We start from the raw sequence: 24,225 nt of genomic DNA, 5'->3' as shown, positions 1-24,225 counted from the left end.
TACCATACATGTCGTTTACCGAGCCCATCATCGTCGAATTATGGTGTGTGTGTATGTGTGTGTGTGTGTGTATTTGTATGTGTGTGTGTGTGTGTGTGTGTGTGTGTGTGTGTGTGTGTGTGTGTGTGTGTGCGTCTGTAGGGTGATTGCATTTAATTTATTTTTAAATGCAATGTAGTTTAAATCTCAGAGTTTAAACATTGTATCATTTGACGCTTAGTTTAATCATCCTGGTGTTGAAACGTCTTGAAGTTGAACAATCCTTTCCTTCAAATAGGTCAATTGTCCTGGGACTTGTACACAAATGCACTTGTTGTAGGAATATCTTTACTGTACAGACAGCAATACATTGTTTCACTTTCTTCTGACAGATGTACTTACTGTAAGTCACTTTGGATGAAAGCGTCTGCTAACTGACCTACTAATTGTTATATGTAATGTTTTGTACTCAAAGTGTCCTGTACTTGAAGTGTCCTGTAGTAGAAAGAAATAGCCTGTCGTGAAAACATTGTGTTGACTGAGTTTCTTGCTGGTTAGGTTTCCTGTCCCCTGCGGTAATGGCTGATGACCGCAGGTGGAGTCTTATTCGTGTTATCGGAGTTCCCTAGTTTCTGTCCCTAGTCCTTAGTTATGTTTTTTTTTATTTGTGAATTCTCTACCTTGCATTCTCTGTGAAGGACTCTAGCGTTTGCCTTGTGTAGCTTTATATCATCTAAACTCCCAGCAAAGTTCTGTTCATTTTGGTCTAGTATTAGCCCTTATATTGCTAAGTGTAAACAATAGTTTCGTTTCACAGACCTGTAGCTGAAAAGCATTGTGTGGTTGGGAAGAAAAAAACGTACTTTCTGTCCTTTTCGTGGGCCTTCAACAGCTTCTCCTCCATAAACATTGTGAGGCCTGTTCGAGTTTTGGAGCAGGCTGCTTGCTTGGCTTGAGCGTGCCCGGTCCCCAGCTTTCTGGTCGGGGTTGGACTGGGAGAAACAGCCTATGTTATGGGACATGGTCCACGATTAGGCTATTCATTTCAGTGATCAGTGTAATATTTTTATTACTTTCTCTTTTGTGCTTTGTTGTTAGTTGAGGATGCTCATCTGTCTGTTTATGTGATGGCAGAAATAATTTGGATTATGCATTACGTAAACACGATTTTTGAAGAACATTTATTATCTGAAGTGTTGTGTTTAGTTTTTGACCACTGGTATTAGAGGCTGTTCTTTGTATATCAGATAATGATGTTCCGTGTCATCCATCCACTATTCCTTTAATGGGTGGAGTCTATTGTCTCTCCAGGCTACGAAGCCAAGCGGGTGACCATTTACCGTGGACACGTAGACATGATGTTTCGGGCTTTGAGGATGTACAAACTGCACAAAGCAGCAAGGGGGGGTTGGGGAGGTTCAGACCACACCCATACTATCCTGAGTCTCTCTATGACTGAGTTTTTAAGCTGACTTTGAAATGTATATTCATTTGTCTTTCTGATAGGCCTACTTGTCAGGTTCTGTAGTGGATACATCCCTTAGTGATATGTAATGGGGGGTTTTATGTTTTGAGATCCCGTTGCTAAGCACTTTAAATACCTACGCTAATTTCGCTAACCTACTCTGATTGACCTACTTATCTCTTTTCTACTTGACCTCCCTTACCTATGTCCCTCCCTCCTTCCCTCTCTCCCTCTTCCCCTCCCTCCTCCCTTCCTTCCTTCCTTCCCTCTTTCCTTCTTTCCTTCCTTTCTTTCTTACCTTCCCTTCCTTCCCTTTGTGACATCATCATCACTGCCCCCCTCCCTCCCTCTCTCCCTCCCTCAGCTCTCCACCCCCTGCTAAGACCTCCCCATCCCCCTTGCTAAATCCTCCACCCACACCACACCACCCTTGACCTCCTGCACCCCCCCGTCCCCCAACACCCCCAACACTCCCGCCCTCTACACCCTCCCCCTTCTCCCCCGCCCGCCGCCCCAAAGCCAAGCAGCAGGATGTCAAGATGGCCCAGCTGCTTGTACCGACGGGACCCGACAGCTTCCGCCCCTTCGTACCCGAGTCGCTGGCCGCCATCGAGAGGCACATCGCCGAGGAGCTGGCCCGCCGGCCGCGGGCAGAGCGCCGCGGGGCCGACGGCGCCGCAGGAGACGAGGACGACGAGCCGCAGCCCAACGGCGACCTGGAGGCGGGGAAGTCCCTGCCCTTCATCTACGGGGACGTGCCCCCGCGCCTGGTGTCCACGCCGCTGGAGGACCTGGACTCCTTCTACTGCAACCAGAAGGTGGGCGCGCTGACTCGCACATACATGCGTGAGCACATGCACACGCACACGTACACGCACGTGCACATACACGTATGGCCCCGCACAAAGTCCTATTGATCACGTCTGGCCCATCAGAGACACTGAATACTTCTTTATATGTGTGGGTTGTAATGGCGCCCTGTGTGTCTCTTCTTGTCTCTCTGGCCCTCCCCCTCCCTCCCTCCCTCCCTCTCTCTCTCTCCCCGGCCTCCAGACCTTTATAGTATTGAACCGTGGGAAGGCCCTCTTCCGCTTCAACGCCACCCCTGCATTGTACATCCTCAGCCCCTTCAACCCTCTGCGGCGGATCTCAATCAGAGTCCTGGTCCACTCATATCCTTCCACCGGCAGAGGGGCGGGCCTGGGGAGACAGGGGGCGGGGCTTAACGACACATTGGGAGAAATGGAGCGGGTCTTAAACACCTTGGTAGACAGGGGGCGGGGCTTACAGATTCACATGGGGAGAAAGAGGGCAGGGCTGGCATGCCTGGGGAAACAGGGGGCGGACCAACGCGCTTTGGGCTTGGGGGGCGGGGCCTACACACCTGGGGAGGCACAGGGGATGGGCATCGACGAGGGTGGAGCAGATACACCTGATGAGACACCTGGCAGAAAGCCTATGGGGATTATTATAATATTTATTTTTTATATATTTTGCCTAAGAAGTCTGGTAATTGATTATCACACTGTGGGGCACAGTGACTCAGCATTTCTTAGTGTGTGTGTGTGTGTGTGTGTGTGTGTGTGTGTGTGTGTGTGTGTGTGTGTGTGTGTGTGTGTGTGTGTGTGTGTGTGTGTGTGTGTGTGTGTGTGTGTGTGTGTGTGTGTGTGTGTGTGTGTACATGCATCTGTGTGTGTATGTGCTTTGTACATTCCTTTAACGATTATCGTGATTGTGTGATGATCATGCGTTATGCTTCCTTGACCTGTCGGCCGTGCACGATGTTCAGCGTGTTAATCATGTTCACCATCCTGACCAACTGTGCGTTCATGACCCTCAGCAACCCCCCCGACTGGGCCAAGAATGTGGAGTAAGTTCTCTGCCATCTGCTCTTTTATCTCCGAGCTGCTAACACCAAAGGCCTCAGCCTTATACACAGTTTACATACATATGTATGTAAACTTATAATCTCACGCTGTGTGCTTTTGAGTTAAGGCTGTTTACATGGCTGTCATTCCCAAATGTCCTGTCTGGAATTATTTCAGGTTCTTCTTCAGGTTTATAGGATTATGATTATTAAGGTTTTTCACCGTGCACACCTTTTACTAAATGGGACATATTCACACTTTGCCTATTCATATCATGGTAAATGTATCACTGAAGTCAAAGATTAGGCCAAATGGTTTATTAAGATGGGATTTAAGCTTAGCCAGCCAAAAACAAGCTAAAGTAGACTACTCACTGTTAGCATATGATTGGCCATTTCTGCTTATGCTCTATAGTCAGAAATAGGCACTGTTCCTGGAAAGCAGGAGCGTGTAGTCACCCTAATATATGATATACATATATATAATATAAAGGAATCGAGTTGATGGTGACTGTGTCTTCCTGTTTTCTCTAAGTGTCTGGCAGAGTGTCTGGGTCAAAGCTGACTCACACTCCTCTTCTCTCTGTCTCTCGTCTACTCCCTTCTTAACCTCTCACTCTCGCTCTCTCTCTTGCCCTTCTCCGTCAGATACACTTTCACAGGGATCTACACCTTTGAGTCACTCATCAAGATCCTGGCCAGGGGCTTCTGTGTGGGCAAGTTCACGTTCTTGCGCGACCCCTGGAACTGGCTGGACTTCAGTGTTATCCTCATGGCGTAAGTATCACTTGCCGCCTTAGCACCCTGCTAGCGTCAACGTTAGTATCTTAGCTCTCCCCTATGCGTCTGCTCGTACCTGCGTTAACAGCCGTTAGCTTTTGAATTCCTTATTGACAACCTGCTAGCGTCCACGTTAGAATCCTGCTAGCCCCTATGCGTCTGCTTGTGCCCGCGTTAGCACCTGTTAGTTTTTTTAAAACTTATTAGCATCCTGCTAGCATCCACATTAGCATCCTGTTAGCCCCTATGCGTCTGCTCGTGCCCACGTTATCATCTGCCAGCACTCATCAGCATCCTGCCCGGGCTCATGGGTGAGGCAACCACTGGCGCCTGTGTTGGCATTTGTTAGCATCCACTCGCGTCTGCACTGTCATCCGTTAGCTTCCACAAGCACTTATTAGCAACCTGCTTGCGTCCATGGGTGTAGCATCCACTAGTTGGTATCCGTTAGCATTCAAGCTTAAGTGCCTTCTAGCGCTCAATAGCATCCCGTTGGCACCGCGGTAGCGTACTGCTAGCGCCGTGTTGGCATCTATTGTCCAGCTGTATCCTCTAAGATATCTCTCAGATAAATCGCCTCCAAGTAAGGGATAGCATACAGCGAGATCATTATTTCATAATAATAATCATACAATAATACATGTAATGATTACATGACATAATCTCCTGTATTGGACCCCAAACCCATATATGGGTTGGTTGCTGTCGACTTGTACACCCTCCGGTCATCAATTTATTCAAAGGTATTATGATATGAAAATATGCCATGTAAAATATGAGCATCTGAAAACACAAGAATATCTGACCCTGCAGGTATATATAATGTATACTGTACACTATTTGATGTATTGTGTGTCTGACACTGCATATTTATATATATATATATACACACACACACACACACACACACACACACACACACACACACACACACACACACACACACACACACACACACACACACACACACACACACACACACACACGCATAAATATTCTGTTGTGTTTGATGCATGTATACTGTACACAATGGCAGTATTTGATGTACTTTGTGTACCTGCCCCTGCATGAATACATATACAATATGTGTGTTTACCGTATTTCATATATTGATGGTATATATACAGTATATGATGACACTATTTGATATACTGAGTATCTGACCCTGCAGTATACCATGTGGGCATTTAATGTATTGACAGTATATATACTGTACATAATGAGAGTATTTGATGTACTGTTTGTATCTGACCCTGCAGGTCTATATACTGCACACAATGACGGTATTTGATTTAATGTGTGTATCTGACCCTGCAGGTATACGTATATACAGTATATAACGTGTGTGTTTACCGTATTTAACCTATTGACGGTATATATTCAGTACATAATGATGCACTATATATATATTGATGTCCTGTGTGTATCTGACCCTGCAGGTATGTAACAGAGTTTGTAAACCTAGGCAATGTTTCCGCTCTGCGTACGTTCAGAGTGTTGCGAGCTTTGAAAACTATCTCAGTCATCCCAGGTAAGGCTGACCTCCGCTCGCCCTCCTGTTCGTTTGTGACGGTTTGTCGTTGCCACCTCTCCCTCCCTCCCTCCCTCCCTCCCTCCCTCCCTCCCTCCCTCCCTCCCCCCTCTCTGTCTCGTCACTGCCTGTGTGTGTGTGTGTGTGTGTGTGTGTGTGTGTGTGTGCGTGTGCGTGCGTGCACATGTGTGAACCCCAACCCCACCTACGCCCCGCCTACCGGACACTTACCTCTTACCCCCCTTGCTACCTTACCCTTTCGTCCGACTCCCTCACCCTGCTACCTCACCCAAACCTCTCCCATACCTGTCCCAACCCCTCCTCCTCCCCCTCCCCCTGCTACTTCAACCATACCCCCCCCCCCCTTCCCTGCCCCCCCCCCCCCCCCCCCCTCCCTCCTCCTCCCCCCTACCCCCTGCAGATATGTCACAGAGTTTGTGGACCTGGGCAATGTCTCAGCACTGCGAACCTTCAGGGTTCTGAGGGCCCTGAAAACTATTTCTGTCATCCCAGGTGAGAGGGAGCTTGACTGAGCCCCCCCCCCCCCATTACCAGGGGTTCAGAAGGTCAAAAGGGCTCATGAAATGCTAACGGCTAACCGCTAGCATTTTGGTGTTTCGCTAACATCTGAGCAAAACCACCTTTGCCCCCCCCCCCCCAAACCACCTCCATCTACTCCTGCCTACTCCTATCTCTCTGTCTCCTCCTATCTCTCTGTCTCCTCCTATCTCTCTGTCTCACTCTTGCAAACCCGTATCTCTCTCTCTCTCTCTCTCTCTCGCTCTCTCTCTCTCTCTCTCTCTCGCTCTCTCTCTCTCTCTGTCTCTCTCTCTTTCTCTCTCTCTCGCTCTCTCTCTCTCTCTCTGTCTCTCTCTCTTTCTCTCTCTCTCTCTCTCTCTCTCTCTCTCTCTCTCTCTCTCTCTCTGTCTGTCTGTCTGTCTGTCTGTCTGTCTGTCTGTCTGTCTGTCTGTCTGTCTGTCTGTCTGTCTGTCTGTCTGTCTGTCTGTCTGTCTGTCTGTCTCTCTCTCTCTTTCTCTCTCTCTCTCTCTCTCTCTCTCTCTCTCTCCCTCCTCTATCCCAAGGTCAGTAAAAGCTGGAATCTAGCTCTAATCTACACGGATTGGCTGATTCGTAGCTTTTAGGTTTACATTCGCTACCAACCAAATTCCCTGTAGAGGAAATCTGCTCTTGCCTTGGGACTCTCACTTAGAGTTGTAGTTCAAAGTTTTATTTTGCGTCCATTTTCTGCATGAGACATTGCAAAAGGCTATCATCTTTTGGCAAACGCTCCTCCTCTCCTCGTTTCCATGTGGCCGTTTCCTTGAATGTCGTGTGGTTGTGTGTGTTTTTGGGGACATTTGGGTGGTGACATGACGACACATTGTGAACATCAACAAATCATTTAGCAAACTGCTATGTAACTGTTTGTTTGTTTAAAAGTGTAACTGGACTGAATTGGATCTGTATAATTATTTCTTTATTTTCACCATTGTTAAATGTGTGGAAAATAAGACCAACATGCCATATATATATATATATATATATATATATATATATATATATATAAATATGACATGTTGAAGAGCACAATGCACCACTATAATGAAAAGGAAATGTATTTATATCTATAATAGATATAGATAAGTATAGATATAGGTATATCTATAGATGTATTGAATTTAATTGAACTTTGATTTTCATTGCAGCAGAAACGTACAATTTAAGTTAAATTCAATATATCTATAGATATAGTAGACTGCTATCTTAGTCATTGTTAGAATACAATCCGTATCTGTATTAGAAAATAAGCTTTAGCAATGTTACCATTAACATATTTAGCATCAGCAAATTTTGCATTAGCAAATTGTTGATTCCCAAATTTTGCATTAGCAAAAGGCAAAATGTATCTTTTGCCAACACACATCTGGCAATATTTCATCATCAAATGATCATCAGCGCTAGCATTTGGCTAGTGCTAGCCACCAACAGCAGTACTAAGCAGACAGTAATGTCCCTGTGTTCCCATCCTTTCCCCCCCCGGCCCCGGCCCCGGCCCCAGGCCTGAAGACCATCGTGGGGGCTCTGATCCAGTCGGTCAAGAAGCTGTCGGACGTCATGATCCTCACTGTCTTCTGCCTCAGTGTGTTCGCCCTCATCGGCCTGCAGCTCTTCATGGGCAACCTGCGCCAGAAGTGCGTGCGTTTCCCGCTCTGGTACAACTCCTCTGTCAACGACACCCTCGACAGCCTGAGCGATAGCCTGCTGCTGAACCACAGCCTCGCGCTCAACGATAGCCTAGCATTGAACGGGACCTTCAACTGGACCGAGTACATGAACAACGACAGTGAGTAGCAAAAGCTTTCGGTGCGCATCCCTCCACTTGACCCCTCCCCCCCCTTATTATTCTCTTCCTCCCCCCTTATTATTCCCCCCCCCCCCCCTCGGGCAGGCGGGGTCGGGTTTCAGCGAGTTAGTCTCTAATTTGTATCGCGGCGAGAGGTGTTAGGGCGCTGAGGCCCCGGGCAAGGGGGATGGAGGAGGAGCAGGGGGGGAAAGGGTCTTGGTACTTGGCCGTCGCAGCTGACCTGTTATGGGGAGTGACGGCGGCCGCCCGGAGCTGTGGGTCATTGCTCGCTAGTGAATGGCTGGTTGGTAATGTGGTAAATGTGGCGGATAATCGCCCGCACAGTGTGTGTGTGTGTGTGTGTGTGTGTGTGTGTGTGTGTGTGTGTGTGTGTGTGTGTCAGAGAGAGATGGAAAGGAGGTGATGAAGGTGAAGAGGAGAGAGGGAGAGGGAGAAGGAGAACAGAGTGATGAAGGAGGAGAGAGTGAGGGAGAAGATAGGGAGAAGGAGAGAGTGATGAGGGAGCGAGGGATGAAGGAGGAGAGAGCGATGAGGAGAAGAGGAGAGAGTGAGGGGGGATAATAGGAGAGAGGGAGAAGTTGAGACTGATTCTAAAACATTAACTCTTTCGGTAATCCTTCCGTGACATAGCAACAGTGTGTCAGCTGATCGGTCCAGACATCCCATTGAGGCGAGATCTGGAGAAACGCCCCAGTTGGACATTAATCCATATCCTCATCAAAGCATCATCATAACGAGCATAATTGCAAAATACTGTACCAGCCCCAAGTGGCGTTGCGTGATCTCAACTGACACACCGTTGTTATGGTAACGGAGAGGAGGGGGGTTACCAGGCACCGGTTGAGGCTGACGTTAAGAGCCTACAGCGCAATGGCCATAAAAAGACCCTCCATGTTGCTTATTCCGCTGTTAGTGTTGACAACCAGACGGAGTGACTCACGACCACAGCTAATGCTAAGAGAGCCCGACCCGCCACAACAGCCCCCCATTATAACCACGATCAGTTTTTTCTTTTTTCTAATCTGTCCGTCTACTCCACCGCCTACTCCCCCATCCCACGCACAGGTTTTAAAGCTTAAACCTTTTCAAAGGACTGCCGGGGAACACCTGCGAATCTGTTCTGATGAATATAATCGGAAAATCTGGTTGCACTTAAGTCGGCCGACAATCTACGCTTTAGGTATTAGTAGTAGGCTTAGTGGAAAAAGGGAGTTGCTTTATCGTTGCCAGTCGCACGCATTACAACCTAGCAAAAACATGTCTCGGTTGCTGGACCACAATGTCAGTGTTGCCAGATCTGGCGAGTAAAAAACAAGTTTTGTCATCTCCCGAAAAAGATCAGAATTTTCCGTAGCTTGTTGCAAAAAAATGAACTTTTTCTTTCCCTTTTTGTCTCCTCTGTCTGTCTGTCTGTCTGTCCGTCCGTCCGTCTGTCTGTCCGTGATTCCCCGTCCAGGTAATTACTACAGCCTCCCCAACCGCCGGGACCCGCTGCTCTGCGGAAACGGCACTGGCGCCGGGTAAGCCTCAGCGTCCTTTATCTGACCGCTCAGACACAACCTCAGATCTCTCAGGCGCCATGAAGAGATAAAAAAAACATAAAACGCCTTTGAATTCAAAATGGCGGATTAAAGATTTCCATTACGGCCGTGTGCTACTTTGTCTTTGTGTTTGCTTTATGGGCAAGTACGGGATTTATTTGTCCTTATTTTTCACTTGACGTTATTGTAACTGTTTACTTTCGCCCCCTCCCCCCCCCCCCCCCATCTAATGGGTCTAAACCGGTTATGGCCGGCTTAATGTGGTTATTCAGAGAGAAGGGTATCAAGTGGGCCACTCGTGGCAGCACTAGAACGATTTTGACTGAGCCGTAATGAGCATGGTCTTTACACCGAGCAGCACTGCTCGCTCAACAATGGGCTTCTGCGCCCCACAACTTCATCACTCAGTCCCGCAGACTAAAACAGAAACGCATCCCATACAACAATCACATTTCCCACCACATATCTTTCCTAGAAACTCAAATAACATTCTAATATTATAGAAGGTGATCTATTGAGGATATTGCAATAAACGTGTGTCATTTGGGCCACTTTATTTATTGCTAATGGCGCTGGGCCACTTTGTAATTTATACTGTTGATAATGTTTGACCTGTTTGTTCTGTTTGTCCTTACTTTTGCATTGACTTTAGCCCTACTTAGTATTTTAATTGTATTGTATTATAGCCTGTGTCTTCCACTGCTGCTGTGCTGTAACACAGGAATTTATTCATAAAGTTTTATTTGATCTTATCTTATTTCCCCGTGGCAGGTTGTGTCCCGAGGGCTACATTTGCCTGAAGGTGGGCCGTAACCCAGACTACGGCTACACCAGCTTCGACTCCTTCAGCTGGGCCTTCCTCTCATTGTTCCGCCTGATGACCCAGGACTACTGGGAGAACCTGTACCAACAGGTAGGCAGGGACCCCCACTGCCCCCCCAAAAACCGGCCTCCCGATCCCCCGACCCACAGCCTGGGCTCACTAATCAGACCTCATTTGTGTCTTAAAGGTGACATATTACACCACCAGGTTTGAGTGGGATTATCCGTTAGAAGCCGTTTTGAAAATCTGCCTCTTCTGACATGTGGCAACATAGATGTGTGCTGCATAGATCAGTGTACCAGCCTACCAACTCGACTGTAGCAAGCGTTGCTCATCTATCCGTCATACATCTAGGTGGACACGCCCACTTCTGATGTTGCTAGAGGCCGATTTTCAAAACGGCTTGTAACTGCAAATCACACTCACCTGGTGGTATAATACATCACCTTATTGTCGACAGCAGACAAGCTCCACTCTGGGAATTTCTTTAGTTTTTTCATATTTGTTCTGACCAATCTTGTTGCTGGAGGTGGCTAGGATCTGTATCTGTATCCTTAGTGGTATCTGTATCTGTATCTGGAATTGTATCTGTGTCTGTCTGTATCTGTAACTATCTGTATTCCTATCTGTAACTATCTGTGTCTGTATCTGCATCTGTATCCCTATCTGTATCTGTATTTCTATCCTCATCTGTATCTGTATCCCTATCTGTATCTGTTTTCCTATCCTCATCTGTATCCCTAACTGTATCCCTATCTGTATCTGAATCCGTAGTGCGTCATAATCTTCTCTGGGGGCCTCCTCCTCTTTTTTAAAAATTTTTAAACCTTTATTTAACCAGTCCGATCATTAAGAACAAGTCCTTTTTTTACAGTGATGGCCTGACAAAAAGCCTGTCTCCTCTCCCCCCCACAGACGCTGCGGGCGGCCGGTAAGCCCTACATGATCTTCTTCGTCCTGGTCATCTTCCTGGGCTCCTTCTACCTGGTCAACCTGATCCTGGCCGTGGTGGCCATGGCCTACGACGAGCAGAACCAGGCCACCATCGAGGAGAACCAGCAGAAGGAGGAGGAGTTCCAGGCCATGCTGGAGCAGCTGAAGAGACAGCAGGAGGAGGCGCAGGTAAGGCCCGTCTCTCTGCTCCATCCGTACGTCGAATCTCTGGCCTCTCACTCACCGTCATACCCTGGAAACGTGGTGTCTTTTTTTTAAAGTACCTGTTCTACTCTAGTCTGGGGTTTCATTCATTATCACCGCTGTGCGTGTATTCCTTTGCACTATGTAGTCGACTCTCATGTTCTCATGAGAATTCATTTGCTTTTATATTGACATTTAAGGCATTTAGCAGACGCTTTCATCCAAAGCGTCTTACAACGGTTAATGCACACATTTACACACTGACGGCGGAGTCAACAATGCAGGGCGTCGGCCAGCTCATCAGGAGCAGTTAGGTCGAGGCGTCTTTGCTTAGGGACACCTCAACACTCGGCTAGGAGGAGCCGGGGATCAAACTAGCAACCTTTCCCGTTACCAGCCAACCCGCTCTACCTCCTGAGCTAAGCCACCCCAATACCTGAATACCAGTCAGAAAGACCACGTTATACCGCACATTATATGACTGGAAAACACTTAATAACGGCCTCCATGTTTTAGCCCTTGAATCCACGGTGGGTCTTAGGTCTGCAGCCCCTAATCCGTCTCCGCCGGAGCCCTCCTCCTATAACCCTTTAACGAGACCCTCTGGCCCCGAGGCACCGCGAGGGTCTGCTTCAGGTAGCCGTGACAACCGTTGCATCTCGATGACAGTGTGCGTCCCGATTGGCCAGCAGGTTGCCGCGGCAGCAGCAGCGGCAGGGCCTGAGGATGAGAGCGGGGAGTACAGCGAGCGAGGTGAAGGGGGAGGAGGAGGAGGAGGAGGAGGGAGAGGAGGAGGAGCCGCCATCACCTCAGAGTCCTCGTCCCTGGCGTCCAAGCTCAGCTCCAAGAGCGCCAAGGAGCGGCGGAACCGGCGCAAGAAGCGCCGGCAGCGGGAGGAGGAGGAAGAGCGGGGCCGGCGGGGCACGGTCCGCAAGTCCGAGTCCGAGGACAGCATCAAGAGGTCAAGCTTCCGCTTCTCCATCGACGCCAACCGCCTCACGTACGAGAAGAGGTGCTCCTCGCCCAATCAGGTACGGAACAACTCTAGCAAAGCCGGTGTCGGCGGAGAACTGAGGGGTGTTCCACGAACGGAGGTTTAACAAACACTGAGTTAACGCTGAACTCTAGGTTGATTGACCCTGTGCCGACCAACCCAGAGTTTTCGGTTCCACAGCAGCGGTTATGCATTAGTTCAATCAACTCGGGGTTGGTTAACACAGGGTTGTGCGCGTCCACGCCAAACCTAAAAAGACGTGATGTATGGATCATGGAAACCCTGATCGATATGGCGAAACGGGCCGCTTATTTCAATGAAATGGAACTCCAGGTACTCCTGGAGAGCTATGACGAGGAGAAGGACATTATCAGAACAAAAGGGAACGCTAAAGCCTCTGCAACCCGGAGAACCAAAGCCTGGCAGTGGATCGCTGGCCGTGTAAATGCGTTTACATGCGAGTTACATGTCAAAAGCATGATCCTTAATATTTGAGCCATGAATATATAAATATCCCAGTTAAGCATTCTTAAAGAGCCCATGCCATTAAAATCACATTTTTCCTATTGTTTGTTAAATAACATAGGTCTGAATAAGTTTGTGAGCTGTGGTAAGTTTGAAATCTATGCAGTTTGTCTGCTGAATGCAATAGGCAATGAAAGGAAAAAGGCAGAAGAAATGAGCCGATCTGGATAAGGTGACACTGTGACGTAGCGTTGTCAAACTATTATTCATGGCCCTGCCCACTTGGTTGGTTCGTAACCACCCACAAGAATTCTGAAGGAGTCGTGATTGAGCTAGTGCTTAATGCTAATACGTGTATGGTAGTTGCTTAGATCGTAGTAACAGGCTAGTTACAGAATTTTGAATGCAATGGCAGAACGACATCGAAGTACATGAACTGCGACATGCTGCCTGCTGCCGGTTGCCGCGAGGCACCACCGCCGCGAAGCACCACCGCCCGGCAGCGGGCAGCCGGGCGGTGGTGCCTCGCGCCGGCAGCAGGCAGCGCGCGGTTCTGTCTACTACAGATTGATGTGGAAGTGGAAGAACCAGAGACGTCGGAGAACCCGACGAAGTCCTTTGTGATTCATTATATCGTCTGGACGTGCACACAGCTTTTGGCCGTGATAATATGTATTATTTGATATAGATATCTATGTATTATATGATATTATTTAGATGTAGAGCTCCAGGACTGTAACGCAAGTGTTGTACACTTCCTTGTTATTTGGATAACCGTTCTGCTGTTGGTGTGATGGCGCATAACACGTCGGACTCTCGTCTCTGGTATTTCTACAACGAGACTCGTAGTGGGGGTTATCTCAGCCATGGTTGAGAATGAATGGGAAAGGAACTTTGGCTTTGACTCCCTGAAGTAGGCATGAACCACGACATGGAGGAGAAAGGGATTGTTGACCGCGGTCGTCTCCCGCCGGAGCCTCGCTGCCGATGGACCACCGCCTCGGCTTCAGGAGGCGGTGATTAGCGCTGACCGCTGCCGAGGCGGCGGGAAGCAGGGCTCAAGCGGGATACATTCGCGGCCAACAATCCCCTTCTCCTCCATGTCGTGGTTCATGTACTTCAGGGAGTTCAAGCTGTGTGCACCTCTCCAGACGATATAATGAATCACAAAGAACTTCGTCGGGTTCTCCGACGTCTCTGGTTCTTCCACTTCCACATCAATCTGAAGAAGACGCGGTCGTTAGAGATTCATAATAGCCTATCGTCTGGAGGCTCACACAGCTTTTGGCCATGATAATATATATTATATATTATATGATATAGATATCTATGCATAATATGGGTTTCTAAGAGCCATTGCGATACAGTAAACAGAGCGCATGGTACCGTGGCTACAAGCTGCTCAGGGCCAGGTGATAATATATATTATATATTATATGATATAGATATCTATGCATAATATGGGTTTCTAAGAGCCATTGCGATACATCCACCGTGCGCATGGTACTGTGGCTACAAGCTGATCAGGGCCACACCCCCACCCCCCTCCTTGACCTGCCTTGACACGCCCACCGTAACCAGAGCGCATGGTACTGTGGCTACAAGCTGCTCAGGGCCACACCTCCACCCCCCTCCTTGACCTGCCTTGACACGCCCCACCGAAACAGCGCGTTTGGGGGAAGCTCAATGTGCGACTGGTTCGGAGTGGCTGTAACTCTGCACCACGGCTGAATTTCGGGGACGTCTTTGAATACTGTGTTTGTGGCCCACTAATACCTATATTAAAGCATCCATAAATAGCATGGCATGGGATCTTTAAAGTATAAAAAACATAGAAACTGGTAAGCCTTTCCCACCATCATATTGGTATAAATTTAAATAAGCCATTTTTTTAAGCCAATCGTGAAAAGGCAGACAGTCGGCAGACTGGATCGGGCCCTCAAATTGTCTTGACCCCGGTGGGCGCCCTGGCATGGAGGGGTTACCTGGAGGTCTACCTCCTCAGAGAGTCGGGGGCCATACCCCACTGGTTGAATGTAGGTTTTTGTGTTTTCTTGTATTTTAGATTTTTTTTGCCTTCGAAGTAACACATGCAAACCGTGTGCGTTCCACAGCGCATACTATTCCAAATGTTTCTTTTTTTGGTAACTGGGTAGAAAACCTAAAAGTGACAATTCATCAACTTCACAGATCAAGATGGATTAATGCTCGTAATGAAGCCGCCGGCTACGATCGAACATTCTCCGGTGGATGCAAGTCCGTTAGGACTATTTTATACTTTATGTTGTAAATGCCTCTCGGCATAGTACTCAGACAATATTGCTAGGATAGGAGGCCGATACAAATCTTGGATGGGTCATCTGAAACGACTGAGATGTGCTCAGCATCTCCAACATTATAGCCTAGATAAAACTACCATTTGCAAAAAACGGAGGGCTACGCAAATAGTCTGGAGTGAACTGAGGCCAGGTCCTCGATCGGTAGTGTTGGCTATGTATGGCTATTTAAATATATTAAAGATTTGCGCGAGAGTCTATACCTCTCCACTCCAGCAAAAAGTCATCCGGTATGCCAAGATGTCGAGCCGTGGTCTTATCAATCGCTCCCGGTGGATTGCACGTATAATTTGCGCTCCGATATCAGCAGTTCTCTCATCAAAAGGGCATGCCATTGTGAACACATGAAATCTGCGATGAACGCCGGTTTAAGTACCCAAAACCGGGTTATGTTTCAAACTTAACCTGCGCAAAACCTGCTCCGACCAGGTTTGATTCAGAGCATATGTTGCTATAGCAACTAACATACCGTGATCCTTTTGGAACGGAAAACCTAGGGTTACCGCAAACCCTGGGTTAACTTACCCGGTTATGTGATAAAACCGGCTTTGTGGAATACCCCTCTGGTAATAGCCGTTGAGGCTGCTGTTGTTGTTGTTGTTGTTGTTGTTGTTGATGTTGTTTGGATGAACTACCTTTCCACACTACAGCTGACTTTCACATAAAAAATAAATAATAATTGAGTTATTCTCCGGATTCGGCAATTTTTCTTCAGCAAAGTTAACTCTCTCACTCACTCACTCACTCACTCACTCACTCACTCACTCACTCACTCACTCACTCTCTCACTCACTCACTCACTCACTCACTCACTCACTCACTCACTCACTCACTCACTCACTCACTCACTCACTCACTCACTCACTCACTCACTCACTCACTCACTCACTCACTCACTCACTCACTCACTCACTATTTTACAACCTACAACCTCCCCACCCTTTCTGTGTACCTCTCCCCCACCCACCACCATCACCACTTCCACCGCCCACAGTCCCTGCTCAGCATCCGGGGCTCGCTCTTCTCGCCGCGCCGCAACAGCCGCGCCAGCCTCTTCAGCTTCCGGGGGCGGGCCCGCGATGCCGGCTCGGAGAACGACTTCGCCGACGACGAGCACAGCACGCTGGAGGAGGGGCCGTGCGGCGACGACAGCCGGCGCGGATCGCTTTTCGTGCCGCGGCGGGCCGAGCGCCGCTACAGCACGGCCAGCCAGGGGAGCGTGTGCAGCGGCACCGTGCCGCGCGACAGGCGTCTGCCCGCCAACGGGAAGATGCACTGCGCCGTCGACTGCAACGGCGTGGTGTCGCTGGTGGCCGGCGCCGCGGGGGGGCTGCCTCTGCCACCGCCCACTCCCCCGACCGGCCGTCTCCTGCTCCCCCATGAGGTGATGACTCCCCCCCCCCTCCCCCCCTCCCTCGCGTTCTGGAGTCCTCACTGTGGGAGTTTCCCCCAACCACATGAGGTGTAGAGAGACAGATAGTGGGAGGGGCTTGAATGTTTGGCCCCGCCCCGTCCCTACCCCATGTTCCCCGTGCTGCTTGGAGGTTGGAGAGCTCAAAATGGCCGCCCCTCGAAGAGTAATTGGTTGATAATGTCAAAATACAATTCTCGAATACAATATTTGTTGAGATGTAGGCACCCCTAGTGCTCTCTCAATTTATCATTTAATATCAGGCTGGATAGTTTCTTAAATCGTCAATATCAACCAAATCAAATGGCCGCAAAATGGACCTTAATTGAACTCCATTGGGTCAATTTTTCGGTTATTTCACTTGGTTGATTTTGCGATTGAAGCTTACCCTTTTTATTCCCAACAAAAAGGGTCACTCAGTCTCAATCTCTGGTCCTGAACTCGTCCTATCTCTTCAGGGGACCCCGATGATGGACACGGAGCTCAAGAAGAGGTGCTCCAGCTTCCGCAAGGCGTCCATGGACTTCCTGGAGGAGCCGGGCGCCCGGCAGAGAGCCCTGAGCATCGCCAGCATCCTCACCAACACCATGGAAGGTAAGGGAGGACTCTCAGGACAAGAATTGGTATAGGATATTAAACAATTATTCGCAGAAGGCGAAGTGAATAGTGGGGAATAGCCCCCGAGACCGAAGAGGGGGCTATTCCCCACTATTCACAGAGCCCGAGGTGAATAATTGGTTTAATATACTGCACATGAATACTCCAAAAATAAACAAGATAACACGTTTTGCTGGGATTTATTTGTTATTAGTAGCGGTTTTATTTGTTTTTATTAGTGTGAGGAGACGAACGTCACGCAATAGAGTGGCGAAGTCACGCCCCTTCCGGTATATCATATGCGTCGAGAGCAGCGAAGAGCTGTAGTTCACAAAGCGGCCTCACATAAAACCTAAAATTATCAAACTTCTTCACGAACATTTTTAGTTTTCTTTGCATGAAAAATTATCATTTAAATCTACAAACAACATATGTGTAATCCAGGGCATATAAAGACTGGGACCAGAAAATAATTATTTTCTCTCCATTGACACCCATTCATATTTTTCGATCTCCTGGGTCCCATGAGCCCTACCGGAAGGGGCGTGACTTCGCCACTCTATATCCCGAGTTTGAGGTCTCAATCATGGGATATTGGCCAATATCCAGAGATAGCGAACATTTTTAGTTTTCTTTGCATGAAAAATTATCATTTAAATCTACAAACAACATATGTGTAATCCAGGGCATATAAAGACTGGGACCAGAAAATAATTATTTTCTCTCCATTGACACCCATTCATATTTTTCGATCTCCTGGGTCCCATGAGCCCTACCGGAAGGGGCGTGACTTCGCCACTCTATATCCCGAGTTTGAGGTCTCAATCATGGGATATTGGCCAATATCCAGAGATAGCGAACCAATCACATGGCGCCATCTTAGGAGGTTCACGTGTAGCATATACTAATAGGATTTATACGTCCTGGCAATTAATGTAAGCACTTATTATATGTTGTACATCCTGGCATTAGCATCTTATCCTAGCTAACTTTGTTGTATATGTGGAATGGGTTAACCTCGCAATTGTAAGTGCTTGGCACTTGTTTCTGTGAACATCTTTACTGTACCGACAGCAATATATTGACAAATGTAGTTATTGTAAGTCGCTTTGGATAAGAGCATCTGCTAAATGCCCTGAATGTAAACGTACATGTGAATGTGAAAGCATAAAGTGGGTTTCTTATTGGTGTTCCTTACATCCCCTCATGAAATATTTAGCTAAACAAGTGTTTTACTTGCCTTTAAGGCCATGTTTGGCGCTTCCGCAGGAGTTTCATTGTACAGAATCATGTTTGACTGCACCTTTATCAGTGGATATACCTTGAACTCCTTGGTTGTCTCAAAGAGCTGTAGCATTTCAACACAACTCACTTACGCAATCACTCACTCATCCTCGTTGCACCGGCTGGGGCATAGGGCATTCAACAACAACACACAACGTCCCAATTTCGCCACAATCAATTTTGAAACATATATTTATTATCCAATATATAATATTATCACATGAATACTATATATTGATACATGTTATATTACATATATTTACGTCTATCCTCCTCTTTACCCAGAACTGGAAGAGTCCAGACAGAAGTGCCCCCCCTGCTGGTACAAGTTCGCCAACTCCTACCTGATCTGGGACTGCCACCCCACCTGGCTGCGGTTCAAGGAGGTGGTGAACATGGTGGTGATGGACCCCTTCGTGGACCTGGCCATCACAATCTGCATCGTCCTCAACACGCTCTTCATGGCCATGGAGCACTACCCAATGACCATCGAGTTCAACAACGTGCTGTCTGTGGGGAACCTGGTGAGTGGAGGGCCGACGCCAAACGACAAACTATCGCAGAGCTTAAAAGGGGAAATATTATACCACCATTTGATTGATTGATTGATTGATTAATACTTTAATAATCCCAGGGGGAAATTATTTTTTTGTCACGAACTCCAGATATACATTATAAATATTAAGAATAATATAAAATATAATATATAATATAATATTTATATTAGTGCTGTCAAGCGATTAAAATATTTAATATATATATATATATACACACATATATATATATATACACACATATATATATATATACACATATATATATAAGACAGCACTGTGCAAAAGTATTGTACAGTATTGTGCAAGAATTATAGTCCTTGTTTGAGGTCAGAGATTACAGAGAGGAATGATTCCCTGTGGCGCTCTTTGGTGCATCTGGGTGAGAGGAATCTTCGGCTGAAGGTGCTCCTCTGCTGGGCCAGTGTGTCGTAGAGAGGGTGTGAGACATTGTCCAAGATGGACTGAAGCCTGGACAGCATCCTCCTCTCTGCCACTGTCGTCAGGGTGTCCAGTTCCTCCCCAACAACATCACCGGCCTTCCTGATCAGTTTGTCAAGTCTGTTGGTGTCTGCAACCTTCATCCCACTGCCCCAGCATGTGACAGCGAAGATGATTGCACTGGCTACAACAGACTCATAAAACATCCTCAGCATCGTCCGGCAGATGTTAAAGGACCTCAGCCTCCCGAGGAAAAAGAGTCTTTGGCCTCTGCGTTTCTAGTCCAATCCAACTTGTTATTAAAGTACAACCCCAGGTACTTGTATTCCTCAACAGTGTCCACAGGGACCCCCTGTATGGAAACAGGGGTCACTGGTGTTTTCTCTCTTCTCAGATCCACAATGAGCTCCTTCGTCTTTGTCACGTTGAGCTGCAGGTGATTCAGCTCACTCCAAGTGACAAAGTTGCCCACAACAGTCCTGTATTCACGGTCATCCCCCTTTTCAATGCAGCCAACTATTGCTGAGTCATCAGAAAACTTCTGAAGGTGGCAGGACTCAGTGCAATAGTTAAAGTGTGAGTGTGATTAGCCGTTACAAGCCGTTTTGAAAAATCTGCCACCTAGATGTGTGCTGGATAGATCAGTCTACCAGCCTACCCAGTGGACTGTAGCAAACGTTGCTCATCTATCCGTCATACATCTAGGTGGACAGGCCCACTTGTGATGTCAGAAGAGGCAGATTTTAAAAACAGCTAATCAAACTCACACCTGGTGGTATAAATATCACCTTTAAATTCTTGCTAGCGCAAACTCGACCCTTTTACAAAGAAATTACGACCGCCGTTAATGCTTGATTGTTTTATGATGTTCAAAGACAGGGTTTGTGGCACTTCCTGTGGAGTGTCGTAACCGGTAGTTTGTGTGACGCTGATGGCGACGTGACGTTTGAGGCAGAGCCTTGGGGTTCGTCCTTTAGCACAGCGGTTTCCAAATCGTGGGGGTGCAGATCATGGATTGGTCGCACCAGGGGAGCGAGTGAGACTCGGGTCTGGCGCAGTAAACGTTTTGTAAAGGAGGGGGTGAGCAACAAGGAAAATAGGACTCAAAAGCATGACTCGGAGGCAAAAGTCTGTGTAGAAAGAATGGTATTTATTAGAAGATAGGTTATCAGTTGTTGATCAGGCAAACAATCCGGAAGGGAGAAGGCAAAGGTATAGGCGGGAGTAAACGGGCAGGAATCCGAAAAATGGGAACTGTAATAATCACTTGGAAAATGCTGCGCCGCTTGGAACAAAGACGAACTGGCATAGAGGTGCCATTTCGTGACAGGTGAAAACAATCGGTGAGTGAGGACAATCAGAGATGCGGGAAACACAGGGACAGGGCGAGGTATAATACATTTAAACATAAAAAAGACATAGAACACACCAGAAACAAACATGCATACCTACATCCCTACGTCTGTTTAGTTTACATTTAATTTGAATGTTTGAGCACTGAAAAGAGGAGAGACAATACAAAATTATTTTGATACGGCAATGACAACGTTTCCGTTTTAATGTACTGCTCGAGATATGTGGTGGGTCCTGGGCCTGCTGTACCTCCATAGCTGGGTCAGGGCATGAATGCGTTTTGAAACCCCTTAATTAATGAGCAGATTGAGGGTTAGGGCATCTTGAGGAAGGATGTCTTCAGGATATGATGTGGAAGAAAAAAAAGAGCCTTGCTTTAAAAAACTCTTGCCTTCCATTTTTTATGTATGGGCCTTTCGAGACTTGAGACAAACGTCTGCGATGAAGCCAAGTATATTTCTTTGTTTTAATTTTCCATCTTCCCTTTCTAGGTTTTCTAGTCCCCCCCCTGTCAGTCGTTACGAATCAATCAATGCTTATTTTTTCTCTCTGTGGGTGGTGTCAAAAACTCCTTCTCAAGATTGGTTTGTCAACGCATGGTGCAGACACTTTCTTTTCCAACCTGTTCCTTTTTCACTTTGTAATTATCGGTTTCCAAAGCACATCCTCCTTCAATTGATTTCCTTCATCTCTGTACACCAATTAGGTCTGTGTAAGGGGGAAAAAAGTGAGAAAAATCCACATTGTTAACAAGTGTCGACTTCAGTCAATGAAAAAGAGGCAAGGTTTTGAACAAACACTGGATTTGAAACCTGACACCAGTGGGGATGCTGATGGCTCCCTGTCCCCCCGCTCTCTGCAGGTGTTCACGGTCATCTTCACGGCCGAGATGTGCTTCAAGATCATCGCTCTGGACCCCTACTACTACTTCCAGCAAGGCTGGAACATCTTCGACAGCATCATCGTCAGCCTCAGTCTGATGGAGCTCGGCCTGGCCAACGTAGAGGGGCTGTCTGTGCTGAGGTCCTTCCGATTGGTGAGTCTGAACTCGACAGTTGAATGATTAATCTAATTCAAATCGACATTGCGGTGTAAAACAACGCGATTTGCAAATCGCAATGGCTGCGATTAAAAAATTATAATGGGTGTGGGGGAGATTTGTTACTGTTACTGTCTGGAGATCAGTAAGATTAGTATTTATTTAATCTTAATAGTTAAATGTATGAACTTTAATAGTTAAATAAAGATGTTATAATTTAGATTCATGCATCAATTCTTGTCAACACATAGGCCTGGCCTAAAGGAAAGAGCAGTTTATATGTTGACTACTTCCAATGTTGTGTTGGTCATACTATAGAACGATTTATTGCTTGTGTAGTGAATAATACAGAACATAAGGAATTAAAAAAATAAAAATATCATGCTAAATCGTAATCGCAATATTGGTCTTAAAAATCACAGTTTGATTGTTTCCCCAAATCGTTCAGTCCTACCAACACTTGGGAAATATCTGAATGTCCGACACCAGGGACATACGTCGAACATGGCTGATGGTGAAGGTCCCATGGCATGCTACTTCATTGATGCTTTAATATTAGATATTAGTGGGCCCTTAACACAGTATTTTAAGCCGTTCCCATTGAGCTTTCCCCAAATTCGCTGTTTCTGTGTCTGTAGCTTTAATGCAAATGAGGAGGAGAGAGGCGGGTTAAGGAGGAGGGTGGGGGTGTGGCCCTGAGCAGCTTGCGGCCACGGTACCATGTGCTCTGTTTACAGTGGATGTATCGCAATGGTGAGGCGCACACAGCCTTTGGCCGTGTTCTGTAAATATTCTAGAACACTCCGGTTGCTCCGGCGGGAGCCTGGAGCTCTATATCTAAATAATATCATATTATGCATAGATATCTACATCATATAATATTTATTATCACGACCAAAAGCTGTGTGCGCCTCCAGACGATATTATGAATCTCAAACGACTGCGTTGGGTTCTCCGACGTCTCTGGCTCTTCCACTTCCACATCAATCTGAAGTAGACAGAACCACGATATGGAGGAGAAAGGGATTGTTGCCCACGATTGTTCACCGCGATTGTCTCCCGCCGGAGCCCCGCTGCCCGCTGCCGAGGGACCAGGCAGCGGGCAGCGATGCTCCAGCGGGAGACAATCGCGGGCAACAACCCCTTTCTCCTCCATGTTATGGTTCATGTACTTCAGGGAGTCAAAGCCAAGGGAGTCCCTTTCCCCCAATTCCTTCTCAACCATGGCTGAGATAACCCCCACTACGAGTCTCGTTGTGGAAATACCAGAGACGTCAGAGGGTCCAACATGTTATGCGCCATAACATCAGCAGCAGAACGGTTATCCAAATAAGGAAGAAGTGTACAACACTTGTGATAAAGTCCTGGAGCTCTGTATCTAAATATTTCCATATAATACATAGATATCTATGTAACATAAAACATATTATTCTGGCCAAAAGCTGTGTGCGCCTCCAGACGATATTATGAATCTCAAACGTTGGGTGCGTTGGGTTCTCCGACGTCTCTGGTTCTTCCACTTCCTCATCAATCTCAAGTAGACTGAACCGCGACATGGAGGAGAAAGGGATTGTCTCTCCAGCGGGAGACAATCGCGTCGGCAGCGGGCAGCGAGACAATCGCGGGCAACAATCCCTTTCTCTTCCATGTCGCGGTTCATGTACTTCAGGGAGTCAAAGCCAAAGTTCCTTTTCCCCCAATTCCTTCTCAACCATGGCTGAGATAACCCCCACTGCTGTCTCGTTCCGGTAATACCAGAGACGTCAGCGAACCTGACGTGTTATGGGCTTTAACACCAACAGCAAAACGGTTATCCAAATAACAAAGAAGTGTACAACACTTGCGTTACAGAGTATATATTCACACACACGCACACACACATGTGGCCATGCAAGGTCTTAGCTCATTGGGCAAAGCAGAGAAAGGGGAGGTAACATTTCCCTGTATGACGACATACAGGGAAAAATTCCAAATCAGCGCGTCTGAGCTTTGTTTTTTCAAAGGCAGAGCATTATAGCTAGTGCTCGTTTTGCACCTAACGCCATTTCTAGCTACCGGGGGACCATAGGCAGGCTACAGGAACTCATATGAAGGTCAGAAAACCTCATAAAGTGAGGTGGGACCTTTTAAAGAGTAACTACTTGAGACCTTTTGGAAGTGTTAAATGGACGAGATGTATTTTAACTTAATTAATTTGTTAGTTAATGTGTTACCCCCCCGTCGGGGGGGGGTGGGAGCTTGTTTGTGCGATAGACTAGACTCT

The 24,225-nt window shown here is 47.2% G+C and overlaps 1 protein-coding gene across 5 annotated transcripts in view; it reads left to right on the top strand.

Annotated features, from left to right (window-relative positions):
- The window catches only part of scn1lab (sodium channel, voltage-gated, type I like, alpha b), a 52,729-nt gene that overhangs the window by 3,420 nt on the left and 25,084 nt on the right, over positions 1-24,225 (top strand). For 2 of the 5 annotated variants that reach the window (XM_060050800.1, XM_060050798.1), the window contains exons 2-15: positions 1,809-2,262; positions 2,498-2,616; positions 3,225-3,314; positions 3,960-4,088; positions 5,531-5,622; positions 7,682-7,966; positions 9,444-9,507; positions 10,300-10,441; positions 11,267-11,473; positions 12,178-12,519; positions 16,278-16,667; positions 17,153-17,288; positions 18,861-19,099; positions 21,786-21,959. In XM_060050800.1, coding sequence (XP_059906783.1) covers positions 1,984-2,262; positions 2,498-2,616; positions 3,225-3,314; positions 3,960-4,088; positions 5,531-5,622; positions 7,682-7,966; positions 9,444-9,507; positions 10,300-10,441; positions 11,267-11,473; positions 12,178-12,519; positions 16,278-16,667; positions 17,153-17,288; positions 18,861-19,099; positions 21,786-21,959 — 2,688 coding nt within the window. In that variant the 5' untranslated portion in view covers positions 1,809-1,983. Of the gene's footprint in view, positions 1-1,808; positions 2,263-2,497; positions 2,617-3,224; positions 3,315-3,959; positions 4,089-5,530; positions 5,623-6,043; positions 6,136-7,681; positions 7,967-9,443; positions 9,508-10,299; positions 10,442-11,266; positions 11,474-12,177; positions 12,520-16,277; positions 16,668-17,152; positions 17,289-18,860; positions 19,100-21,785; positions 21,960-24,225 lie in introns of all 5 variants that reach the window. The other 3 variants (XM_060050802.1, XM_060050799.1, XM_060050801.1) reach the window with 3 other exon arrangements.

The sequence above is a fragment of the Gadus macrocephalus genome, chromosome 4 (genome assembly GCF_031168955.1).
Source record: "Gadus macrocephalus chromosome 4, ASM3116895v1".
Classification (NCBI taxonomy): domain Eukaryota; kingdom Metazoa; phylum Chordata; class Actinopteri; order Gadiformes; family Gadidae; genus Gadus; species Gadus macrocephalus.
This window is presented reverse-complemented; position numbering and strand designations above follow the sequence as displayed.